The sequence below is a fragment of the Anopheles moucheti genome, chromosome 2 (genome assembly GCF_943734755.1).
Source record: "Anopheles moucheti chromosome 2, idAnoMoucSN_F20_07, whole genome shotgun sequence".
In the NCBI taxonomy this organism is placed as follows: Eukaryota; Metazoa; Arthropoda; class Insecta; order Diptera; family Culicidae; genus Anopheles; species Anopheles moucheti.
Window position 1 is genome coordinate 6,193,994 of NC_069140.1, and position 27,971 is coordinate 6,221,964.

Below are 27,971 nucleotides of genomic sequence, written 5' to 3' on the forward strand. Positions count from 1 at the left end.
CCATTGCCACCCATTGCCCATTAACGTCGGGCACTGGGTATTGTTTGCCCGTAAAATGGTTTAAGTTTTTTATTCTCTCACTCTTTCTCTCTCTCGCTCCTTTTGTTGTGTAAGAAAGTTTTGCCTTCCTTTACACCCATTAATGGTAACATTTTCATGCGATTACAAATCTTAAAGCTTTCACAAAAACACGATGATGCCTGCAAAGATTACAATTAATTCTTATACACCGTTTTTTTCTTTGCACTCTTTCCGCGCAGAACAAGTCCTGTGGAGCCGCTGGTCGGAGGAATGGGTTGTACTGTACGATGATTCCACAATGGCGTGGTTCACGGTAAGTTCCCGTTATAATAATGAGTTTTTTCGGTTTAACCACACGCACGCACACACCGATATTTCCACATTTTCCCTCAGGTGCTTGGTGAAATTGGGTAAAATGATAACCATTTTACAATTCCTTTTCCCCAAGTGGCAGTCGCTAGGCTAAGGTAGGCGAAACGCCAAAAAAAAGGTAACTTCTCGAGCAATATCCACCCAGTGGTTGACTAAATTCCCACCGGAAGAGCATTATCCCACTACCACAAACGCAACAAGCGGCCATTTCTTTCGGATAAATCAAACCCAATGCTGCAGCGAGCCATTTGCAGCCGACTAAACACAGCTCGGACGGTATTCGTTCTCTTCCCCGCTTCCTATTGTTGGCCGATTGTGTTAAACTTTATTCCCATTCAATTACCTTGGGGTGTTGGTCGTCACTGACAGGAAGCACGTGCCATCAGCAAGCAGTCCGTGTGGATGTGCTCTTGTTGGTTCCTTATGAATGGTTTTCTGCTTCGACTGGGACAGACTTGAAGACGCTTCCGTTCGTCGAAACCTTTCCATTAATGTCACCTTTCTGCATTAAAGCTCAATCGATGCGTTAACATTTTGTTCGAGAGCTTAAAGCTCGGTTACAGGGCATGGTTGGGCCAATGGCTTCTCATCCATAACAATATTTAATTTTATCTCCCCGAGCAGAGAGTCCCCAAAGCAACAGCCCCCTTTCGGGTGTTTCAAGTGCATTCCGTTTGCTCAATATTTTATGAACATTCCAAACCATTCTGTCCAAAGCAAAACACACCCGCTGAACGAACGCTTCGTGATTCGTGTTTCGTTGCTACATTATAAGCAAATCCGACCATGAGGAGGTGCCGTGTTGTTTCTTCGGGTGCTTTCAGCCCCAAAACAGGTCAAACAATAAACCGTAACCTGCTGCATATTTATAGCATCGTGTACCGAAGTTCGACTGGTATGCGTCCTGGCCGAGGCACCACGATACAGCTCCATGCATGCGGGCATGAAACATCAGGCCAACATCGTTAAGCTTGTGTAATGGGAAGGAATAGGAAATAAATTTCAATTCTTCATTCCACCGACCGAACGCTGGTGCGGCACTCTTTCCTTACCAGCCAGAAGATGCACGATAATTTTTCCGTTGTGTTTCGGCCGGTTGGTCGGCATCGGACGAGCTTCAAATTCATTCCGACAGCAGACCACAGCGCGCACGCCAGTTCCATTGGTGAAAAGGCATGGTGCAAAGGCAACTTTGTAGCACAAACTCAACACCAGCTTGAAGCAACCTGCAAAACTGGTTGTGAATCAGCAAAAGCTACGATGCATCCGGCGAACGGAACAAGTGAAAAACTTTCGATACGATTAAATTACATGCATTAAACATGCACGTGTTCCTCTCTGTTCTTTTTTGCTTTGCCTTGGGCCTTGCTGTGGCGCGTGTGCCGTGTGCCCGCGAGCTGATGAAAGGCAGATCTCTCTAAAGATTTGTTCAACACGGAAAGGGGGTAGCTAGGAAAAACTGGGTTTGGATTAGATTAACAAATTAAGCGTGAAGGCAATAATAAAATCACTGTGCTTTCTTAGCAGTATTATTAAGAGGCTTATTTGATCTTGGTTAAACTTAACTTTAATTAAAAAAGATTTGTATAAGTATCCTAACTATAAAAGATTCACAATTCAAGTTGTGAATAAAACAGAATCAAAATCGATCTTTCAGTGTATCTTCAATTTTCTTAAAGTTATCAAAGAATTGTATACTCACAATTATCAATTAGCACCATAAGATTGCTAACACTGCTTCGTGATATATCCTGCGAGATAATTTGCCAATATGCATCATCTATTCATGAACATATAGTGCTTCTACCGTTCTGTTCAGTATACGTTTCTGGAAACCAACCTCCAGCCGTTTCTTAACTCTACGGCTTATATCACATAACCTAACATAGATTGAAGCACTATAAAGCAGTTCCGATTTCTTGGAAAGCTAGCATGACTCTTCAGATCCGCACCGGATATAGCCAGGTGAGAACATGATGACGCAACCGCTTGAATCTTCCTGAACAGTGAGTCAAAAGGAGGAACTGTTCTATTGCCCTTTTCCACTGAATTCTGGAGTGTGGTATCCAAGAAATAGCATCGTTGGTTTGCATTTCAACCGACATTTTTTTAGCTTCCATTCCTTAGCTTCAAGTGCAGCATAGACATCTTTGAATATACATTTCCGTTGCTGTGCAAAACGAACTCTCGAAGGACCCGGGAGGTTCCTGGCGGAAAAAGTAGATGATGGTGATTCTTCTGAATTGGAAGCAATGCATGATTAAACGTCTTACTTTAGATAAAAATCGAATTAATTTAAAATATAGAATCGTGCTTGTGGACCTAAACACAATCACAATTAAAGATTAGTTTACATGAGTTCATGATTAATACAAAGCATGTAGAAAAACTATACGCTAACAAATACTACGGTTATTCTAATCATACAACAATTAAAATGTGCCTATTGCTATAGCTTATGAAACAAATCGAATAGAGCGAATGGAAATGTTAAAAATGGAAATCTTCTTGGTACGTTTTTTAATGAGCTTGTACAAATGAAAGTGCTTCGTTAGCAATTCGTTGCGCTTCTTAGTCTCGAAGTTTCCCAGGAAATACTTTCGTCCACATGCATTGTGCTGCGGGGTTGCATTTATTCGCTAAGTGATTGCGACGAGCCTTGGCATGACGTCCTTATACACGTACTCACAATGAATATTCCAACCGCCGCTCAGCCACTTTCAAAATCAATAAATCTAAGCGTCTACTTGTACCGCTTTTTAACCGTTCTGCCGTTATAAGAGCTTTCAAATGCACCGACAAATGATTCGATTCAGAGAAAAATAAAACCGGAAATCCTTTCAACCGGCAACCCCACCGGTGGCCAACCCGAACCACGGTGCGCACCACGGTTGCAAATGAACGACCATCACCGATGCCATTGCAAGCGAAAACCCAATTAATCATGATTTCATTTTCCACATCCACTTGTTCTCGCTCTCTCATTCTCTCTTTCTCTCTCTTCCTCTTTGTAGGAACCGGGTCGTTCGTCACCTGCCGGGAAAATTCTAGTCAAAGAGGCACCGGAAATGCTTGCGATTGCACACTGGACCGGTCAGATACCGCGGCGGCCCCCGCTCCCGGATGGCGTCAGTGTGTCGCAGCTAATCGCGCTCGGGTCGCGCCGGAAGCGCTCCAAAGTGTACTGGATGATTGCGAAATCGGAAGAGGAAGTCAGGTAGGTGGGATCATTATGGGTTTGGGGTTGGGCGAACAACACCCCACTCGATAAAGTTTCGTTGGAGATGAATGGAAGAAGATGAAACATTTGTTCGACGTTGGGCACCGCGACATTGGGTAAAGTGGCTGGGTAAAGTGCCGTGAAGCACACGTGCCGATATTTAGCAAAGTGCGTTGAATGGCGATGTGGCAATGGGACCACTCTATCCAGAGTATGTGACAAACTTTTACGCAAATATTTTCAAACACCGTTTCCGAATTTCCAAATTGGCACAGTTCCAAGCCCTTCACAATAAACATTAAATATTAAGGGCAGGACTCTCATGCTTGTTGAATTCTGCTCGAGAAAGCCGCTTCACGAAGCAGTTTCCCATGTGTATTTGTGTCTCTAAAGCACCACACTCGAAGTTCGACTTCCAAAATCCCGCTTCAGACTTGTTGAACTGCTGACGATGATGTTGCTATCATCCATCGGCCGCTACAAAGCGCTGCACGGCGCACAGCTCATAACTTTTCTCCTTCAAAATAAATAGCTACTTGCCTAATCAGAACGCGTCCTACGCAAACAAAGCTTACAAACACTAGAATCTCTGGATACGAAACTAAATATTCATCGTGTCCTGTGTAAACTGACGGATTTACTCGAACAAACCATTATGCCTTTAACGTAATTGAAATATTCGCTCCCTGGTAACCTGGGTCGATGATTCGGTGAAACAGGATGTGCAAACGTTTCATCTACGCTACGGCATCTACGCTGGTGGAGATTAATTTTCATCGGACCTCACCTCACAGGAAGGCAAACGGGAACGATTTGAAAACACATCGCGAGCCCTGCATTCAGGCCCGTGCGGTAGAGGATTGGCGGGAAGGTCGAAAAAAGTACTATTGCTTAGCGATGAAACAGGGGAAAGTCTTCCAACTATGCTCCCCAGAAAATAATGAACGCCGTGCGAATCCTTTGCAAAGCGAAGGGATTGGACTCCATGACGCAGCAAGAGGTCGAGCAAATTTGTTGACATAAATTAGCGATAACATGTCCGTCTAGCAAGCGCTGCCATTTCGGCTCGACAAACAAGCCAGACAAACACGGCTGCCTGCTTGGATTGGTATTGCTGCCCATCGTCGTAGCACCCCCCAGAAGGTGACAACCATCGTCGATGTGGATCGTCATCGGGAACCGGCCGGAGACAAATTTGCGCAAGCACAGGGACAACAGCTAGAGCAAATACGATAAATGAGGCGAAACGGAGTGAAATTCTATTGCTGTTTACACGACCTCCTCAACCTTTGCAGTCTGGTAATTGTGTCTTTTGGTATTTTTTCGTTTGCTTTTGGTCTACAATTGTTTCATGCTGAGACGCTGAATACACCTCTGTGTTAGTGGACATTAGAGTGCCAACATGATCAAAACAACCATGCTTCGAACACAAACAATTGTGAAACAATAACCTCCGACGTCTAGTTAAGTTACATGAAAAGTTTTGTTTACAAGGGAGCCCTCACAGTCGCCCGCTTCAGTGAAGTACTGGGCGCCTCCATTCGAATGTGTCATGTTTAAATATTGGCTTTAATTTTTAGGAATAAATACTTCCTCTGAACTCGCTTTCGTAGCAATCCCGAACCTTTCCCCAATAGCTCAGGACTAACTATTCGACCAATATGGCCAATTTAGGACCGAAGTATTACTCTTAACGTCGAATTTTTGAGCAATGAAAGATGACATTTTCAACAGTTTTCTCACAAAACTTTATTAACTGAGTAGCCTTACCAAAAGCCTTAACTTCCTAACATTAAAGACTTACCGATCTATCCACCACATTGGTAATAATGCGACCAAATATCATCACGCCCTTTGCTGTGCTTTTAAACCTGGGTCCTCCCGTAACATCATTCAGGCCATGTGACGCACGCACGGATCAATCGTTACCAGCCCGGGTAAGCAATTAACTTTCCACTGCTCGAACCTTGGATGATTTTGTCGTACAAACACGACTCCGTCACTCCGTTTGCCAGAAGGTCAACGCGAACGGAAAAGTTTTAATTTCCTCCATCTAATCATCTGCCACCGGTCTCCGGAACCACCGGTTTCGTCGAAACGGGGTACAATTATCCAATTCCCAAACTTGCGTTCAGTCAAAAGTTTGCCGGAATTGCTGTAACTTTTCCCACCTCCACTATTGCCGAGCACGGCTACCCGATGTTGATGAATATTGAAAATTAATTCTTCGTTCAAAGATCGCCTGTAGGCGTACCGCATTGGTCATTCCTTCGTAACCGTCGAAAGAGAGCGGAGCGGTAGAATTTCAATCGTCTCGAGATCGACCACACAATGTCCGGTTCGGTGCAATTCGTCAAAGAACACATTCAACGCGTCACCGACGCCGGTCAGCTGGTGATCATCAACGGTATGGATCGGTTCATCGGGTTCTTCTCGTGGGACGTACAGCATCGCATTACCTGGCTCAAAATGGTGCTGATAGTGTTTGCGGTCGCGTACGAAACCACCGCCATCGTCGCCATGGCCCTAGCCTCCATGAGAGGGATGTTTACGGAGCGCAGCTTTACGATGAGTTTCGTCACGCTGACCGGGGCCATGTGCATCGTGATGTGGGTCTCGCTGGCGGTGTTCCGTCGCGATCTTACGGCGACCGTTGCCTTTCTGCAGCAGCGTCAGAATGCCATCCACAAGCAGCGTGCACCGCGCAAAGCGCTTCTGGATCGCGTCACCCGCTATCTGTGGGTGTTCTACCTGCAGAACATAGCACAGGTATTCTTCTGGATCAATCTGCTGCGAGACTGTAGCCCGCTGGCCGTGTTTGAGCTGCCGCTGCTGGACAGTGCGAATGTGCTGCTGTACCCGTTAGCGCTGACGCTGATGTCGTTGATGTTTATCCACACGATCATGATCGTGTCCACGTTGCTCAGCGGCCTGACACTCGAGTTCTACTGGCTGGGACAAGAGTTTGAGCAGGTGTTTGGCGAGTGTAGCACGATCGCTGCCACGTACCATCAACGGTACTGGGACGCCCTCGAACTTAAAATCGGAATGTGCGTGACTGAGCACCAACGGCTACTAGCCCAAATAAGCACACTGCGCAACAATTTGAAGCTCTATTTGCTGCTTAACCTGGTGGCCGATTTTTCACTCATCACCTTCGCCGGCTGTCAGATGGTGATGTCCAACGAAGGGGATCAACACTTGTACAGCATCCTTGCCGCACTGACCGCCTGCCTGAACATGCTGAATTTTGGAGGGCTGTGTGATTTACTCAAGATACAGGTCAGTTTGCCAGGACTTCGAAGGACTTGCTTCCTTTACGTTTGCCTTTAATAAACGGCTCACACGCACCCGTCATGTTCTCTCCTACGGTACAGGTACATGCCATCAAGTTTCATTTGTACAGCTCCCAGTGGACAGATTACTTGCGACCGGTTTCGGGACCACTTTATCAGCGCTGCCGTCGGATCCGGACCAGCATACTCGTCGTGATGACACGGGCCGAGCACGAACTGCGCATTAGTTGCGGAAGCGTCTACGACATGTCTCTCGCCACTTGCTGGGCCGTGCTGCAGTTCAGCTACTCCGTGTTTACACTGCTGCTGAGCTTCTTCGAAAACACACCGAGAAGCCAATGAATGGAGTTCTGCGTCCTGAAAGATTCGAAAAACCCATCCTCGCTGGTCCGGTCCGTGCTCATGCAGCTGCATTAATGAGCCCGTTGTTCGCTATTTTTAGTAGAAAGGCTTTCAGGGCACGGTAACGGGCAACGGTACCCAAAAATAAACACACACGCGCGTACCTCAACACCGGGAAAGTGGGATCGAGCACGTGCATGTCCCCCTGTGGAACACGTGGCCGTAGCGTCTTTGTTGAATATAGATTGTAATTTTAACCACCTTTGCTTATCTGCCATGTAGCATAGTTAAGCATAGTTTGCACCGTTCGCCTTGTCTGTTTTTCCCCAAAATTAGCAGAACGTGAGGTGTGCAAGGTTAATCACCACCTGCCAGTGTTCGCAAACGTGGCACTGTTGTGGATACATTTGACATTCGAAAATGTCTTTCTGTGTTGAGACAAATCCTTTATGGCACGATTTTGCAGCTATTCAAGTTTTGTATAAAATCTTTCGAATAGATTGAACTTTATAGTTGAAAAACGCAGAAATCCGAAAGATTAATATTTACTTAACCCACAGGAAAGACTTACAACCCTCTCGCATTTCAATATCAACCGATCATACCACTGTGTCCCACATTCCTCCAACCACGGGACCGTTTATTTTACAATCTTTTACTGTCACACTGTTCCATTTGTTCTCACATCGGCTCCCTTTTTCTCGTGCTTGCTGCTGCGAACGAGAACTTCAAGCATTCCATTTTGCTTTTCCCTTTTTTTGTTACATGAACAATCCTCCGATCCCAACGTTTGCCCCTTTTTTCCGGAGATGAGATACTCGTGGCATTGAAGCGGGCACAAAAATCAAACTCCATTTTGTTGACTTTACTTTACCCAGTGTCACCGGTCCCTCGGCGTAGATACACACATTTACCACTGGCCAGTTGCAACATTTTCAGGGTCCATCAGTGACGATTTTGCTCACCACACTCTTCTATCTGTGCTTTCTTGTTTTCACAGCGATTGGATTGCTGCCATCACAAAGACGGTAAGTTTAAATTCTTGAATCTCATTGCTTATATTTCCGCTATCACTTTACTTTGCTAGCTCCGGGCCGAAAACCTTGAAAGAAATGTATAGCAAGCGAATATTAGCACCGTAACAAATAGAGCAGCTATTTTAATATAAAAGTGTACTAGAAATAGAAAAGAGAAGAATATTTAGAGCATACAGAATTTTGCAAAAAACACCAAGCAAATGTGGGCTCCTATTTAGACTTCTTTCCTCGAATTTATTACTAATTAACATTGGTAATTAATTTCCTCTTTTCGATATTCAACGGAACACACCAAAATCATTCACATATTCGGCTGAAACGTCTAAACCCGTTGTATTAAATCTCCACAATGAACGCTGGTTGAGCAAAATATTGCTTCTGACATCTTTCACGGCTTTCCCTGCCAATCTTTCCAGGACAGATACGCAGATTGTACCAGCCGCACGTTTTAGTTTTGTATATTCCTTGACCCCTCGTTAACCTTTAAGCATGCAGGTTCGAATTCGGTCGGAAAAACCTCACTAATCCAGTTAACGGCCCATGTCAAACCGTGCGCATGAGAAAAAAAGGGGAAAGAATAACCACCGGCATGCTTCATTTCGAATGAATCCATTTCGTTTCATTTCCGATCACTCTCATTTCCTGCTTCCGTATCCCAAGTTCACACTAACCGTACGTCTTGCCTGCATACAGCCTATCCTTACTTTAGCTACATTCGAACTCACCGCAAACGTTTCGGTACGGTAATGTTACTATGTCCAACTCACTTCCAATCTCTGGCAACATGTCTACCATATTCTGAGTTGGTTGCGAACTATTTTTCATTGCGAGGAAACACAGCACGGTTTTGTAAACTCAGAATAAAATAGACCGAAATTTGCTTATTTATCAAGTTCGGGAAACTTCGTTCGAGTCAAAAACAATTATAAAAGCAAGTCTAGAATAATATCTGTAAAACATGAACTGCCTGAATACACTAGACGGAAAATCCTGCTTTAAACTAATCTTTAAAATATTATTACAGTCCTACCTCCCTCCCTTTTATTCAATTACAAAATATGAGTCTTTGCGTCTGATTAAGATTTATTCGATAACTTTAGCACCTTCCCTTTAACAGCTTACCCAAATTACCTAACCAGAGCACCTACTAATACCCTTAAGGCGCTGCCAGCTTTTTTCCTACTCACAATGCCTACACAAACCACTTGCAAGTAGGCAAAAGAACTGGAAAAAAACGTGCAGGAAAACACTTTTGTAAAGGATTAAAGAATAAAAAAATTCACCATCCAACCACCAGCGTAGGTGGGCAGATTGTTGGTCGGCCTGTTTTGTGGTGTGGGAAAAATGGTGCCTACCAACAACGAAAAGGTGGAAAATACGATTTGATGAAACAGATACCAGCTTTTGGGCATTACTTCTTCGGGGCCCTTCCCTTCTTTCTGCGCCCGGTTTCCCCACTCACCCGGTTGAACAATGGCGAAAAGGCAAGCAAGCAAGTGCGCGCGTAATCAGGATTTACTTGCAGGTCGGACTGGCTTTTTGATAAAGCATTCACCCGCACACGAAAGCCACCTCCCGAAATGGAGGCGCCCAGTAGCTGACCCGGACCTGCCGCAAAATACAGTCCCTATTCGTTGCCCGTACTCAGCCCACGCATTGCTCGATGCGCATACCGGGACGCGCACCAATCTTCGTTAATTCCTAATTGAATTTTTCCTTTATCTTTTGTATCAACCCATTTTTCTGTTGTTTTCATCGTTTAGCCAGTGTGAAAACTTATTCCGCACACTGGGGGGCCGGGTTTTGTTTTCTATTTTCAGGGCTTGCCTCCCACATCCTTGCTGTTAAATATTTGATAACTTTCAGTGTAATGGGCCTTCTATCCTTAGAAGAAGTTTTTTTTGCCTTATTCCTTCATTAACAAAAATTCTTCCTGCAGTGTTCTTCTTCATTTGGAAGTGAAAATCTTCTTGAGACTCATATTTTTCACCTCTTGACTTTTGGTGTTCATCAGCAAACAACGAATCACGCCAATTGCCGATTGAAGCTTGATAAATAGAACGTCCTGTTGCGTTATATCTCTTATCAATCTCGACCGTTTATTATCGGTATCCTTTGCAGCTCCCACCGCCACCGCAGATCGAGCTGGTCGTCGATAAACCACACCTGATGGGCGTGCTCCGGAGACCGATTGTACGGATACGACGTGAGTGTGCTTATCCGAAGGGGCACCAGTTCGGGCACCTTCCGCCACCTTTCCGATAGTGTCCACCCGATATTACCACCCCCACCGTAAACATTAATTTCGCTTGTTCTGTTATCCACAGCTGCTACCAGCTCAGAGGTATCGGCCCGGCGGAAAAATCGGCACACCATCGAGCACAACACGACGAAGGTGCGGGGCGAGGCGGCCGTTGCAATCATCAAGAAGAACGCACAAGACACCACGGACCCGAAGGGATCGCTGGCGTGTGCCCTACCCTGGGGCCATGGTTGGGGTTGGGCGACCCTACCCAATGGCATCTGGAGTGGTGGTAAGTAATGGGCCTTTTTTGCTTGCGTGTTATCCTGTATCCTGCAAACAGATGGGAAAGTAGCTAAAACTGAACAAAAGTAAGCTTTTAAGAGCAATTCTTTCCAGCAAAAATTAATTTATTGTCAAACATCATCAGCGATATTCAAAGCCTACTGTCTCAAAAATCAATCACAGAGGTTTTGCTGTACAAGAATTACTGCTTTCTTGTTCTCCCTGTTGTTCTCGAACAACTTTTGTTAAGCCCCTGCGTAATTTGTTCATTCCCTCGAACGAAATCAATTTGTCACTCAATTGAGCAACAAAGGTGAGGCTAGAATACGGGACAACACTAGAACGCCACAGCCAGTTCGTGGCTTCAAAAGATGGTTTCCGTTAGCGAAAGCTGTGCGCTGTTTCACCTTTCACCACAAGCCCTCATAACGCGAGCCTTTTTGCTACTCGCCGTTACCGACTCATCGATGTATGAAAATTGATTTCTAGCAGAGAAAAAGGGAATAAATTGAATTCGTGACGCTTACGTTCCTCGCCGGTACGAGACCATCTCGGCTGCCCGTTGGCTGTGTGTTTCTCGGTGTGTAACCTCTTACCGGTGCCAATGTTCCCGAACCAATCTTCACTGGCAATCGTCCCGAAAAATTGAAACATCGTTTGATCAAAAGCACAGCATATGGGTGATGATGATGATGAATGACGCTCCTGTTCCTGGGGGGCCGGCTTACGTTTATCGTATCCCATATCTCTCTACAAATCGCTTCATTTTGTTTTATTGTACTGAAAGACAAAAAACAGTAACGGGTGGAACGGGAGGTTGAGCGGTGTAACTGAAATCACCGTTAAATGAAAGCAATGAAGGCAGAAACATATTGAACCGGCATAAAGCACTCCGAAAAGCTCATTCAATCGATAGCCAAGACCGCCTCGAATCAACGCTTGTCTACATCACACGAAAAAAGAAATAAACCATTACATCCGAATGGCACGATGAGAGATTTCATACAGGGAAAGAGCCTGCTTTTTTCCATTGCGTTTTTATATCCTGACCCATTGTAAAGCGCTACTCAGGTCGAGGTCAAATCGAATGGGGATGAAAATTCCATGACAAGTACAAGCAATTGCGAATCATCGGCAGTGTTCGAAAATTAATGCTTGCATTCAATGTTTCAAACATTGCTGCGATGCCCCTTTTTTACCATTGGATTGGAAATTGATTGTCAATCTGTGAAATGCGCTCGCTTCGTATCGATTTTCATTGTAAGTTGATCTATAAATACACGCTCGCCCGATCTGTAAATTTGTTTCTATTGAAAAAGGGTAGTGAAAGGGTACATAAATTATGCGATAAAACGCGACCAGATGTGGAAAAAGAGAGAAACAAATTCATAGTTATACGTGTTACAGATGGTATTACGATAGATGTAACTGATACCGATCGTATCGACCTTACCGCAATTGGTTATCTTGTTCGTGGACAATCAAATTGCACTATTTTTACACGATGGGACGGTCTGGTAAACAGAACGGTGTCGGATTTCGCTGCGCTGCGGTGCCCCGGAATCGACCGAGAATGCTTCAGAAACGATGGAATTTTTGGTTTCTGACACCAAGAGAGCATCCATACGGTAGAGGTAGCACAAATTTCCGTACCAACAGGCAGCATTTCATATAGCTGTACCCTTCCCTCTAGTGATCGTAGCGCTTGATCCGTCGACTGATCTTTTCTCTCTTTCCGTTCGTCCAAATGTGCTAGCACCCTCAAATGACTCTAACCAAGTTCATTTTTATGGAAATAACAATAAGGAGTATTGAAATCATATATTTATGTATGGAATCCTTTCAAACTCCCGGAAACTCCATGACGACATGAGATATAATTATTGCGAAATAATTGAACAATAAACAATACATAATGCCTTCGGAAATAGTGGCACTGCACATTTCCTACTGCTAATAATTAAAAAACTGAACTGCTGTACAATTATGAGACGCACTGTAGGTACTGGATGGATGAAATGAGACGGAGGATTATCGCCACAGCATCTGAGCTATTTACTCTATCGATCGCTCTCCCTGGTTTGATATTATGTGTAACTAATAGCCAATCGTAGAAGATCTCTCATTCTGATACCATCAAAGCGAATGATAACGTGAGTATGCGATATCAATATGTTATGTACAAACATGGCGGATCCTTGTGCGGATCAGATTGATGTTATCTCCTTTCGTGGATGCTCTCTTGGTGTCAGAAATCACAAAACCGGTCGCTTTTTGGTGGCTCCGATCGCGCGTGCGCGGAGACTTCGACGAAAGGAAAAGCGCTTCAAAATAATATGCAATGGCGACTGCGATGATCGTGAGCTCCTTTAGCTGTTGTGAGCTGGACATTAAACACTAACGGTGATTAATTCTTTCCATTATGCTCTCTGTTGTCCCCCAACAAAAATTGTCATCAAGAAGAAGAATAACCGCGTGAGAATGTGGAAATGTGGAAGGCAAACAGTACCGCGAGTCAATCTGCTGATATATGTGATATGTGATATTAACATCCATTCCACTGCTCTTTATCCGTATCGTCGAGCTGTGTCCACGTCCTTCGGGTACTGGCCCGAATGGTAATTGTGGATCCAGCCACTGCCCTTTCGCAACGACTCGTCGAAAACGGTTTTTCCAAACACCCTGTGGTAGATAAACTGCAAGTGACACAGAAGACAGTGCATTAGTTCAAGCTTACGTCCCTTTGTTACTTTCACTTCCAACACAACTTCACGAACTGTCTCACCACGTTCCAGCACAGCCGCCACTAACATCCGATCACCGATCGAGAACTCATCGTGGATGAGAGGGAAAACGACCAAGAATGCTTCGATTTCGTAAACATCCAGTCATACTCGCATCAAAGCATCCATTGGCAGCACTATTGGCAGTTGCACATCGCCTGAGCAAACTAAATGCTGGTCCTCAAATGCTGCTTACACCGTTGCGACAACGATTCTGGATCATTGGAGGTCGCAATTTATGCAAGTCTGTCTACCACCAACCAACACTCATAAAACACAGTCTCTAAGGCTGACCTGCTGACGTCGCGAGTTTCACCGACAAGACCGTTTTCAGTGTGCGGTGTTGATCAAAGTAGGCCAATTTTTCTTAAATCACCTACTCGCACCAGAAGTCCCACTATAGCATACAACGCGATATTCGTATGCTTTCACACCGAATTGGAAAGCGATCTAACCACAACAGCATTTTTGGGAGCACTACGTCGTTGAGTTTCACGTCGCGGAAGTATAAGGGAACTACACTCAGACAATGCACCTACGTCGAAAGGAGCGTCACGCGAGCTGAATCGCATTTATAAGATGCTTAAATGCGATGAAGATGATCGAGATGCATTATTTGATTGGTGCGCGACGAATGAGATGAAATGGAATTTCATTCCTCCACGAGCACCTCACTTCGGAGGTCTGAGGGAAGCAGCGGTGAAGGCAGCTAAAAAAACACAATATTAGAACCATCGGAACAACGAACATCACACAGGAGAATGTGCTTACCTTGCTTGCATAAGTAGAACTATTTTTAAATTTCCGACCGATCACTCATCTATCTCTCACCTACACGGATCTCACCGACACGGAAATCCCATCCAGAAAGTACCTCCGTATGAAGAACTGACAAAGCAGACTAGACATGAAACATAGTATTTCCACAAATTTAATAGGGAAAGGTTCGTCACTTAACGTACTGAATTCGGTAAACTGCTTGCTTCTTTTAGCTTTAATAATTGGATTGAAAAATTTATAATTGTTGAATAATTGTGCACCAATAATAAGGAATTAATAAGGGTTTAATAAGGGTTTTATAATAAGGGTTTAATAAGGAATACACAATGCAATCGGGACTCGATCTGATCGTACACCAATGTTTTATGCAACTTGAGCGAATTTAGGATGTTCTCCGCGAGATCAATATGTAGTAGGCCTTGATGGTAGAATAGAGGGTTACCTTCTTCTTAATCTTTTAGATAATACAATCTTTTAATTCCATAAACATAGAATATTCCAATATCACCACTGTTATCACTTATGCGAGGAAATATTCAAACTTCTTAGACACAAATAAGAACGAGCACTAATCCGAGAAATAACAACACCAAAACACTTTACTAAATTAATAAAACCATCGTATCGAGCCTGTAAGTTGTGTGTTGTGACCCGTTCCGGTTGCTAAATTATTACCCAACTTATTTTTCCACAACTTCACCAATGCGAACGTACATTAGCTTCCTCGGTGGCAGTACCCGCCCAGCTCGCTTGCGGCAAACGGAAGCCGGAACGCTTGGCACGTAGTAATTATTTTCGTCCGCGCTAATAGCAAGTCAATCCGAATTAATGTTTGTTTTCTTGGCATCATTTCACGCACCGCCAATTTTGCTATCGATGAAAATGAAACAAATGCCATCCAGCGTTCGGTTTCGGGCATCGTCTAACCCGTCGGACCAAACACCCGGCCCGGGGGAAAACTTTACCGTTTCTCTTGCCAATTCCGGCCCGGGAGGGGTTTCTGCGTTTGCCGAGCGAGCCGAACTGTCACCAGACAAAAATGAAACTTTGATTGAATTTTGGGATATCCCGAAAGCTAGATTGCCCAAACTTTTCGCGTCCCGGGCGTCATGACTCTTTTCGGCATCAGCATGCCCGACCCGAGCTGACGGGCCGACAGGCGATCATTCTGCACCGCCCGAACGCTTTTCAAGTAATTAGCGACCGGAAGCGGCATATTAATCACCCAGCGAAATGGAAGGCCACCTCGGCCACAGCTTGGTGCTTTTTTCTTGCTTTTCTTATCCGAGAATTTACTGCCGACCGAAAGTGAGACATCACTGACGGGACGTTGTTCTATGCTTTTTTTTGCCGTCGAGAGTCGTACGAGAGCCTTCCCAGGAAGCAGCAAGAAATTGCCAAAGCAGCGAAAACCAAACGTGATAAAAACAGTCTGCTTCTCATCATTGTTTTTCCCTGTTCTCTATCAAGACGCAAGCATCAGCGGACCTATTCTATGGGAAATTTTTCACCTCACTAACCTCGGTGTATTTCTTGTTGCTGTTTGCGCCGAACACGCCCGGACTATCGTAACGCAGGCAGGGTGTTTGGTGGAATAAAAAAACTTTTCCCCACTCATAAAGTCCCCACAATCCCAAACAATTCTCTCGCATCCAGCCGAGATAAACAGCTCAAAACTTTCGCCCCACATCCTTTTGTCGAGTTGCCGTGATGAAAACCGCGCTAGCCGATTATGATGATCCGCCACCAATGACAACGTGGGGCAAAAACAGAACAGACACTTTTTCTGCCCATTCTAATGCGTGCGAGTATCTTCACCCGCCGAGCGGGATTTACATACTGCTGCAAATGGGGCAAGACACGACCGTGTTGATGAGGAAAGTAAAGCAAAAAAAAAGTCATGAACATGGTGCTGATGATGATGATGACGATGATGGTGATGATTATCATGTTTCATGGTTTGACTTTGATTATACTCGTTCGGAAATGTTTTATGCGAACAATTTCCAAGGTGCCGCCGACAGGCAGTTAAGAGATGCGAACGGGTACGATAGGTAGATTGAGCCGGTGATGATTTGCTGGTGCCTATCAGCAGAACTTCCACGGGCCATCCGCCACCGGTGGCTGTGGATCATTGCCGGCATCACTGCTACCGCACGGCGCTGTACACAAAGTTTGATTACTTTTGCACTCAAACAATGTCTTTCGAGGCTTCGAGGATTATTCCGCTCCAGCAGGGAAGCATCGTGTCCGCTCTTAAAGCGGATGACCCCCGCAGTAGATCGAAAGTAAACACACTCCCTGACGGAAGGTCGGCGAAACAGCGAAACAGCAAAAAACCCGGCCAAGGTTAAGCGAATTTACAGTCACATTAAACAAATGGATCCTATTTCAACGGATAACCATCCGATGAATGTTTAACCGGCTAATTGATATCCTCGGATAGATCGCCGGCCAAGGGACACCATCGAGAAGGACCGCAAAAAGCATCCTTCGGGACTGGCATGATTTGAAGTGGAGTGAACTTTGTTTTTTTTCTTGCATTCATGTCACCGCTGCTACACAAGCATCAAAAGAACAAGTTCTACAAAGTTGTGCCCAATACAAAACCGTTCCCCGGAGAGAAAATCAAGGCAACGACGGTCAAGGATGTCTGCCCAAGACTTGCCATTCAATCATACACACTGGCCGCATCCATCCCGGTCGAATGGATGGAGTCGAATTTCGAAAAACCGTGCACACTCCCAGGAGTACATCGTCGAGCGCTTGAGATTGACAAATTTATTGGAAAACTTTTTCCGCGATTTTTCTTCCTTCCTCACGATGCGTTGAACGGATTATGGATAACGCAAAACAAAAAAAAACGCTCTCACCGGTAGGATTATCTTTTTGCCTAGCTTTGCCTTTGATTACGCCGAACCGTATATTTCATTTTGAAGTGTACTTGTCTGGCGCGAGAGCGAACTTCATCAATCAAAACTGTAGACAACGTTTTGATGATTTATATGTGTGGCCATACCATGCGGGAACAGTGTACATAAATCAGTGGACAACAATCTGAATTATCGTTGCTTTTACGCTATTACTGTGCAGGAGATAAATACCATTAATGCCACAAAGCCACATGCTAACGCCGCCGTATCGACGATCATACAGCGCCATCTATTGGTGGGTGAAATTACTAACAGATGTGTATTCTTCTTGGGGTGTTTGTTTAAAGTTTTTTTTATTTATTTACACTATTTTAATTATGTTGCCGTTATTCTTTCCATTTCCAGCACTCACTTGGTCCCAGTGCGAAGATTCGATAACGCTGCACGCCCTGCCGACGACTCACTGTACCAACATGATAGAAACACCGTGTGCCGGCGGTATCTACCACACCGACATCGGACCGTTCGATTTGCACGGCATCGAGGACGTTGGCGGTGAGGACTTTGACTACGCGATGGACTGTGGGGATTTCATCTTTTAAGGTCCCTTGTGTGGTGGAAATTGTCTGAGGTCGGAAGTTGTTCGACGTGTGACGGCATCACCAACCTGTCATGTCATCACCCGTTACACATGTTTTAGAATCGGAAGTTTTACAGTATGCAAAGATCAACTCCGTGCAGAATATTCAGTGATCGTGAAGGTACGTGGTGAAATTTAAATTGTTATCATGCATTGTATCACTGTAAATATGTTGCGTTAGATTTTTCACACTTAAATCCGCACCTTCCGGGGGTTTTAAGTTATTGCCTGGGAAATGAACATTTTGTACACGTTTTAAACACCTATACTACAGTGCACTACCATTTCCTGGTGAGAGGTTAAACAATTACCGTTCATTTCTCTTCTTCCTTTATTCGCAGCTTACATACCCCAACAACAATAAAACGATCCGATGCCCACAAAACAAAACAAAAACCCAAAGTATCCACCGATGGTGTGCTCAGTCAGCAGCCGCAACCGAACGTAAACACAAAAGATACGCCTTCAGCAGCAATAGAATAATCGTTCGTTAGACAACTTTGCAAAAACAAAACCTTATCCGTGTAGCCTTGCAGAAAATGGGGTGTGGGGGAAACCCAAGCTGATCGCGTTATCGGTGGCATTATTCCCTCCCTCTCCCGATGGACAGTTGTCCGACGTCGTAGACCTCGTAATGCTTGTAAATGTCGTTGTATAGATTGTGCAGAATTTATGAAATGTGTAGACATCGGTACGATCAGTGTCGATATTCGCAACCAACAAAAAATAAACCATTGCTGAGGTGTATGTGTACGGAGTGATATTGATTGATTGATTGATGTACTGCCTGTTCTTCCCTGCAGTCAGCACATACCGGAAGGTGCATATAGGTGTAACGCTACCACACATTACTGTTACAACAAGGTAAACAGCAGACGAAAGCTAGAACTCCCCGTTGGGGAAGAGCCCCCTTGTGTCGGGGAGTTGAAACCATTTGTAATGATTTTTGTAACAGTGTTTAGCCGCAGTGCAGTGCAGAACCGAAAACCCCCACAAACAAACACACCCAACAACAAATGAAAAAATCGCATCTAAATTAGTAATTAATCAGTATTGCCTTCCTAAACATTTAGACAATTACCGAGTATTAGAAGTAATCGTATAAAACGATCAACCGTTTTGATACCGTAGCACCCAGCGCTGTTGAAGTGTAGCATGAAAATTATTTAAACAAAAAAAAAACACCCACACACAGACATAACGGACGGGCGGAAACGAAGAATCAAAAGTAGACTTTAGTATAACCCCATTTCGGTAAGAGTTGACACATTATTTACCACCCTGTCTGGCTCGCAACTCACGCGCTATCCCGTTTCTGAAACGATGTTCTATTGATGATAGAGATTTAAGTCATGTTGCGAGGTGAGATTTTTACGATAGAATAACATAAAAGTAGCGATTATTTACCACCTTTAAACTCCGTCATGTTGGTGTGCGGGAAAGTAATAGGAATATTTTACCATTGATGATACTGATCCAATGATCTTGTATAATGATTTTAGGGAATTAAACGATCGGTGCGGTGTGGATGAAATTTTTTACTGATAAAAAAACTAAACATAACAAAGCGTACAACACAACTCCAAAGACCAATTATCAATTATTCGAGTGTATGTTTTAACAGTTTCATTCAACGGATATCAGTCTTACCTACATTTTGTAGCACTACTAGTTCGGTACGGCACACAGTGACCAGGCGTTAGGCGTTACGGAACGTCACCGTGGGCCGTGTTTTTTCGTCAGAACGTTTGTGGTAAAGCTTAATTCTACATTAACGTAACAAGCGTGACGTGTGTGTGTCTAGCAAAGTCCTGGGCAAACGTAGCCGGACACACAGGAGGTAACCATTAATGGAAGATAATGATGATGGAGTGCATTTCGTGCTGGTTTATTCCTGAGTCGTGAGCGAAATGCGGTAACAGGGACATTTGAGCACCAAGCTGCTGTGGTTTGTTAACCAAGATCGCCGCTCCCTGGTTAAACATCGATCGACCAGGAATAAATCGGGTTTTTGCAAACAACTTTAGAGACTGTGTAAGCGCCACGATGAGCACCTACTCAGCTAGAAAATAAATGAAGAAACGTTAAAACAACACCTGGTGCATGATTCGAGATATATGTAAGTTTCAAGCGCGTCTAAGCTTAGAAGGCGATTAGAAGACTGCTGCCCTCCAATGGGATGAGGCCATCAGTCTTCTGAATGCGTGTCGCATGGATAAACATTTTTAAAAGTACACAATCCAATAACAATGCCACACCCACTTCCTTCCCCGTGGATAGATGATAGACCTGGAATTGGGTAGGCGGCGCGTCCTGTTTGTCGTACGCGGGCCAGCAGCCTAGCAGCGGTTAGCTTAAGATTATAATGAGAATACATACACACAATACGGGTAGAACCTAGCAATCCACTAACACCGACGTACGTAGATTCGGACACAATTTTTGAGTACCATTTTTTGTGCGATCCTGCGGAAGAGGGTGCGAACGTCGGAAGTATTTATTGGCACAGCGATTGTCCGAGCGACAGTTCGATGTAGCAGTAGCGGCCGGGTGAGAAAAAACAGCAACACACCGTAGTAACCATCCCGCAATCTATTTCCCGCATAATGAAAGCTCCACGGCTCAGACAATTCAAGAAACCCCAAATGACCCCGAACAATAATAATAGTTGTTAAACGAGCGGCTCAAACATGTGGATGAAACAGTCGAATTAATCCCTTTAGATGAAGCATATAGTGCGTAGCATTACCGTATGTATCAGTGTCACCACATAATGGGCCATTTGACGCCATAGCAACCGTGCAAGGGCCACATTCCATTACAAGCTATTCATACAATCCAACCAAATCGTGTAAGCCTCTAATCACCTGCAATAGCCGGTGCGATATGAAGTACCACAGACGGCCACAGCAGCCTGCAAACTGTTGAACTAGTTACGAAACAATCATGATGTATGTCGGTGTATTTTTTGTGCTTAGGGGAAAACTAGGAACTAGCATTAGGAACCACACCACCTGCCGTAACGCGCGTAACAGCGCGGAGAAATCGAAGCGAATCGAGAACAACAAACAAAACAGCATCGTTAGTAACCAAATTGTAACTGTTTTTTAGGCATGTTTCAACTCGATGTTTAAAACTTATCGACATTTTAGCGATGCGTCCGAGCATTTGGGGAGAGCACAGCATATAAACCACCCCACACCGGTTGCCGTGCCGTGTGGTAAACATAACGCTATACTTAACACACGCGTAACTCACTTACGCAGCATACTCAAGAAAAACAAAACACACGTATTTGCCTAGAGGAAACGCAACTATGGACGTTTCCATTGTAACCGGGGCACGGGGATCATCTCGTACCCCGCTTAGGTTCCCGCTAGGTACGAGAATCAACTCCCCAACAACCAAAACAAAACGCATCTTCACACACACACACATACACAACACGAACGCTGGTCGATCGTGGGCTTCGGGGAGTTGATGATAGCATTTGTTGATTGTCGTTAAAACTGAATGTTTGTGATGTCTTGCGCAAAATAGAGCACTAATCGTCGATGTTCGAAATGGTCAACACAAACCATGGGTATGTATTTGCAAAAAAAACAAAACCATATTGGAAACAACACACAACAAACTTTGTTAGCCTATTGGAATGGCCACCTTGTCAATGGGCGGGTAAATCCCAAACAGCATGGTGGATTTTTTAACCAAACAAACAATCCTTCAAATCCTTCAAAGAGGTTAATTCCATCCTTCCCAAAGATGTCCGCCTTTGCCCACCTTTATGAGATTGCGCTGTTGAGCAGCGTCCCAATCAAGGAGACCTTCCCCTCCCCAGTACCATATGCCCAATTTGTGACCTACCCGGGCGATGAATTCATCAATGTGTCCTGTTGCCCAGCCACACACCCGCCGTCAGTGACTCATTTCTCGTCATTACGCATTTGACCCCGATTGCCTGCATTGGAAACTTTCAAAACTTACTATCGAAGCACACTAGCTCGCGCTATATAACGTACTTCTTCGCCACGAAGTGGACCGACAGTGGTAAACAGACACAGAAAACTTACTATTGTTTATCAGACCACTAGATGCGAACATAGAATACACCAGAAATCAAACAGTTCTCAATAGTTTATGTCATCCCCATTTGACCGGCAATTGGTTCAATCGCCCAACCAACCACGACCCTCATTTGTTGTCAAATAAAACCAAAACACTTATTAGAAGAAAACGAAAACTCTAACAGTTTTTTCTATCTCTTGTATAAAATCATACATCTTGAAAAGCTGACATCTATGCATAATTAGTATAAATAATTTCTTAGTTGAAATATTTAAGGTAAGTCAAGCTTAAATGGATCACGTCAATGTATGCATTATATCTTCAATCGCATCAATATTTCAATGTGTACCATTTACACTTCAAAAGATATTGCAGCTTTCAACAACTAGTCTCTCCTTCCAATATAAGCCGAAGAGTAAGAAATCCGGTAGTGTTGGGTAATCCAGACTCAGATTAATGAATCTGAATGAATATTTGAACTGAATGAAAGAATCTGAATATTTATTCCAAGGATTCATGAATCCTCAAAGATTCTCCGAGGATTCTCTGAGATGAATCTCTGAGGATTCTTGAATTATTTGAAAGTCGACTCCAGATTTGAATGACTCCTCGTTAATGATTCATATGAATGACTCTTCGTTAAAAATACATTAAGCACGACAGTAAAATACATGCTATGTATCCGATTTAAGCAGTATTGATCGATACTGATTCAGACTCAATAATGCAAATGAATTTTTCAATTACAGAAATACCACAGAAGCTCTATTCGGAAGATTCATGACTATTCAAAGGTTCATGAAGTATTTTTAGGAATCTTTGAAGATTCATGAATATTTTAATAATCGTCTCATGTTTTTAATGACTCTTCTTTAAACATTAATTCGGCATTAGATCACTAAATTTAAACATTAATATGTCTCTTTTGTTTCAAGGAATCGTTCCAAGAATCGTTCAGTTTACTCTTGGTTTAACAGTTTTATAATTTTCTATTTCAATCTTAAATAATTATTTCATGTAGTACAAGTACGGGCGGGCTGTCATTCCTTTGTCCAAAATGTCCTCAAAATTCAACCTTAAAATATATACATTTGTTACATAACTTTTATGTCATTCACTGATATTTACATAATGTGTACTGTGAATAGGGACGAAATCCCTTAAATTGGCCCTTTAACACATACCTGCTTCCGATCGTTCACATGTAAATACACACACACAAAAGCGCACATTCCACACCCGTTCCGGAGCACGCGTTCATCCGCATTCCGCACCCTTCTACAATCGATCGATCGGTGCACATGCTTGATCTTAACCAGCTCACCCAAAACTCAGAGAGCGGCAAAACGAACTGATCACCCACACGCATGCAAAACACACCCCCCGAAGCACCGCGTGGCGTTTAAATTCCGTCGCGGCGCGGTCGCGGAACCGTCGCGATCGCGAGCGCGAGCGCGTACCACATTACCACACCCGCCCGGTCCACACAAGTGTGAAAGAGACGGAGCGCGAGGAAACAAAAAAAACAGAACAACCAAGTAGGCGCAGCGTGCAGAGTTGTTGTCGTTTTTGTGCGTGCCTGCCAGCACCATTTCTGTCGCTACGTTCGCCAACTTCGCAGCTTTCCATCGACGCTCGCGGTAGTTGCACGGCGACAGCGAAGTAGTAAAGTTCTCGGCGCGCGCGATTCCGTTCGTCGTCGGGTGCGTGTTTCGTTATTGTTTTCTTTATTATTATTTCTGTCGCGGTTCTTCGCGCAACCCATCACTTGCTCGGACAGACGATCGGAAATACCCACCAACATATTGATACCGCTTTTGGAATGCGCAGCTAATTGCCTGGGAGCTGCAAGCATAGCTAGTGATAGACACGCGAATTCCGCAGAATTAAATGCCGATTTTTTGCCGCCAGTCGCGTGCTTGTGTGAGACAGTGAAGCAAAGTGGGAGAAAGTGTGTGTTTACATTTGCGCGGCATCCGGTACTCATCTCTTGGTAAGAGCGTGAAATCGTGAATCGGCAAAGAACGCGTCATCGTTGCGTCTTGCAGAATACAAATCTGAAACGCTGACGCATAATCAACAGTCGACGAACGGCGATTCGCTTTGAGGTATGTCCAATACATCTTTGATTTCATCGGGATTTTTGGTTGAATTTTGTTAATGTTCCAAATGGGAAATGCTTAGCAACGTCTTAGTAAGCCTTCTTTGTTAATTGAAAATTCGCACGACATCAACAACCAACTTCCTGAAGGTTTTTTGAATGGAAAATCAAAGCATACAATTAAATAATAATTATATTTTCAATTATTATTTCAAAATAAAAAAAATATGACCATAAAGCCATTCATTCCACTCGCCAAGAAACCGAAGGCATCGATTGCAACGTCCTTTAAAACAGTCCCTGAATCATCACAAACAGCCATCATCGCACAGCACTTTGTTTCAGGTCAACGTCTCTTTCGACAGCAAATGGCCGTGACTCGCGGGACACGATGCTGTTGCTTTTGACAGTATCGTTATGCAGGCGCAGATGACACCACTGCGGAACGATACCTCCTGCAACAGAACCGGGAAGTCTACCGTGCTTACCCTTAGCAAAGGTGCAAGGGCAGTTGCACTCGGTTCTCGGCGATTGGTACAAAATTAGTTTACACACCGTTTGTCGCCCGTTTGCAGCGCTCTACACCCACAACTCCGTTGGCTGTTTACGGTGGGTCGGTCGTCCTTGCTCCGGCCAACCATCGCACTGTCCGGGGTTCCACCTTTCACACCGGAAGTCTTCCAACGGCGTGCAAAAAAAACGAAAACGAAAACTCCATTTTAATGTCAGACTCTCCCACGTTCAAACAAACAGCGCCGTGTAGCGAAGCTTGCCGTCGATAAGAGCCGGTCGATATTGGATGTTGATGTTTGTTGATTGCTTGCCGTTATCTTTGTACCTTTTGCATTAGGTAAAGCCACTAGACCAGTTTAAAAGGCGGCCGATCGCTGCTGGAATTCAATCCGTGAATTTGTATTTTAATTCACGATAAGCAAGATGCTCCTTTTCATATCTTCCTTCACGCCTTTTAATTAATCTATGACACTTTTGGAGCGTGCGGGTCACTTTGGCACACAATCTTCACGACATTCAACCAAAAGAGACACCGTTTCGTGTGCAAATGATTTCAGAATCCCCCGGTTTTTGAGCGAGCTTTTTGGCACGTTTCCCACTTATTGTTGCCATATAAGCGAGGTCGATTTATTGTAGAACACAACGTCCATCCGTCGGGATCTTACGACTCCTCCACATGGTGTGGGGTTGCTTGTAGTTCAAGGAGGAAATAAAAAGACAAACCGACCAGATTAAATATGAACAATCCATAAAATGCGATGAGATCTATCCGCAGCGAAGCAACGAAATGAAATAACCTTACAGCTTTTTTTGTTTTGCACTCCCCGTCCGCTTGATGACTGCGATTGCTGGGAGGGGGAGTTCGTGCAACCAAGCTCCAGTAACGCCCAGGCAGTTGGCGTTGGCGGTCCGCCAGTTGCCTATTTCGGTATCGGAGTCCGAATCCATAAACGGACTATAAAATCCGCTCCGCTTCTCGAAGCCAAATCGAACCCCACTGGCCACGAGTCGTGCCGCTCGTAAGCACCTTTGGGAGCCACGATGGCCGATGATTCACATCATACAATGCAATGCTTAACGTGACATCATTTGCATTTGAAGGTGTGTTTGTCGATGTGAACGCGCTCTGTATTTTCAGTTTTCGTTTGCCGGCTTTCATCGAATTACGGACAGTTAATTACCGCTGGAACACCCAAACCAAGGGTTGCACCGAGCGTCTCACGCAACGCTCACGGTAGCAGCGCTTATGTAGGTTTGGATGTCAACCAAACCCCCCTTCAGCAGGGGGCCCGAACACGGACCAAGACCCCGTTGTTCGAAATTTTCGGTGTCCTAATTATTTGACTCCCATTCGGCCGTGCCGAATCTTCGGGCTTACAATTTTCAAGGACACTCTGCTGGTTCACAGCGGCGAAAGAGTTTCCTGCTCACGTTTACCATTTCGACGATGAACGCCCAACTAACACGCACTTTCGTCTCTCTGCCAACGTTTTCAGCTCCAACCGCACCATAAAGCAAGAGGACTCGCTTCCTGGAAACGCGGCCACCATGGACAGTCGGGGCCCAACGACGACGGTTAGAGCCGGTGCACCCACCGCCGTCGTCGGCACGTCAAGGCTGGCACAGATGCAGGTAAGTGGTCCACGTGACCTCAAACAGGTTGGAGGGTTCTGCCACACCGCTAATAAATTCATAAACGTCAATAAACTGTTATTTGCTTATCGGAAAAACCGTATCTCTACTGGTGACTGGGAAGCGGGAAATGGGTAAATGTTTCGGAGTTCCACTTTCGGAGTTCGGAGTAAATTGTAACCTCCCTACATTCAATCTTCTTAATAGCCAATTTTGGAAAGCGAAACCATTGGACATTCGAGTTGTAATGTAATAAATCATATTTTACAAGCGTACTGCACATTTGTCACAAGAAGCATTTCTCCTCGAAGAGTCATATTGCTTATCCTTCTGTGGCAATAACTAAATAAAGTAATTACAACTACCTTAAAAGTTTCCTCCAGCACTACAAGTTTTGTAACTGTTTAACGCAACCATGTCACCGTCCTTGGTTGCCGGTTAGATGGATCGCGTTGAGTTCGTTCGCGTAACGTTGGATCCTCCTACGTAAGTACGCGTCCGCCGACCATTGCTCCCAGCAAAAGCATTCCGGTTCCGTACGGAACGTTGCCGCTCGGTCCGGCTTGCGACTCGTCGCCTCCGTCGCTAAAGCCCGTGATGATGTAGCCACCCGTGTAGCGCTACATGTTCCGCCCGGGGCTGACTCAACTTGTTGCTCGTTTCAAGTCCGACCTTCCATCCAAACGTGGATCGAACAAATGCTTACGATGACTCACAGTCTCTGTGTGGTACGGAGCAGTTTTGATGTCTGGCAGGAAACACCACTGGCAAAGCTTCAAGCCAATTCCCTACACGAGACTCGCAAAGAAAGTCTTTCGCAATGATGCTATTTCAGCTAAACTGAACTGGTTGCATTTTTGTTCTACTTCATGGTGAATCAATCATTCAAAGCGGCTCGATCGTACCCTTGTTATGTCTAAAGATCTCCCTCCCTTATGCGTAGAACTGAAAAGATGGAAAGATGGGGGTTCAAACCCCCCAAATAAGAAGTGCTAATAAAGTGGATCGTCCAACCGATCGTCCGATCGAGAGGAGCATTCGAAACACAAAATGCAGCACTAGGCCGACGATCGCACCCTACCGCTTCTACCGCGTGTAGGCGGAAGCACACAGATGCGGAAATGTGCGCTGCAGATTCTACGCGCTCACAACAAAACACACTTCGCGCACGAATGAGCAACAAAACTGCTGTATATTTCGTCTTATTTCTGAATCGTTTTTCGATGCATTCTGTAATTGAAGTGGTTAGATATAAGGGGGTTGTTTGGGTTTGTATTTTTTTTTGTTTCTTTCCCGCACGCCACACCGTATGTGTCTGTTTTTTTTTCGAACGCTTTTAATGGTCAGGTTGAATAACAATCCGGCATTGATTTTCGCTCGTACGAATCAGTGTTCCGTGAAAAGATGGTTCTTCATCATGATTATTTGACGTACGGTTTTGGGAGTAATCATATGACGTAGTTTAACATTTATACGATTGATGAAAACGTTAAACATTTTTTAAACAAATTTAATTCCGAAGACTTTAATCTTTAATGTGTTGTTTAAAATCTTTCTTCATCTCTACACTATTTAAAATCGAACTGCAGTGCCATACTCCGGCAAGACTCATGTAAAACAATTGCTCGTAACAACATCTCGTAAACCGACCGTTACCTCATTAATGTCCGAGGCTACGGATAACGCCGCTCGGGCAGCTGCTTTTCAACGCGATGCCGATGCACGATGCTAACAGCAAACGCGACATATATCAGCATGGATTAATGTCT

General features: G+C 44.4%; 1 protein-coding gene across 2 annotated transcripts in view; it reads left to right on the top strand.

The window, feature by feature from the left end:
- Window positions 1–17,853, top strand: part of LOC128297735 (uncharacterized) — a 36,830-nt gene extending 18,977 nt beyond the window's left edge. For both annotated transcript variants that reach the window (XM_053033426.1, XM_053033425.1), the window contains exons 4-9: window positions 261–334; window positions 3,408–3,610; window positions 8,252–8,279; window positions 10,410–10,494; window positions 10,616–10,822; window positions 17,657–17,853. In XM_053033426.1, the coding sequence (XP_052889386.1) occupies window positions 261–334; window positions 3,408–3,610; window positions 8,252–8,279; window positions 10,410–10,494; window positions 10,616–10,822; window positions 17,657–17,853 (794 nt within the window). The remainder of the gene's footprint in view (window positions 1–260; window positions 335–3,407; window positions 3,611–8,251; window positions 8,280–10,409; window positions 10,495–10,615; window positions 10,823–17,656) is intronic.
- The last annotated feature ends 10,118 nt before the right edge of the window (window positions 17,854–27,971 follow it).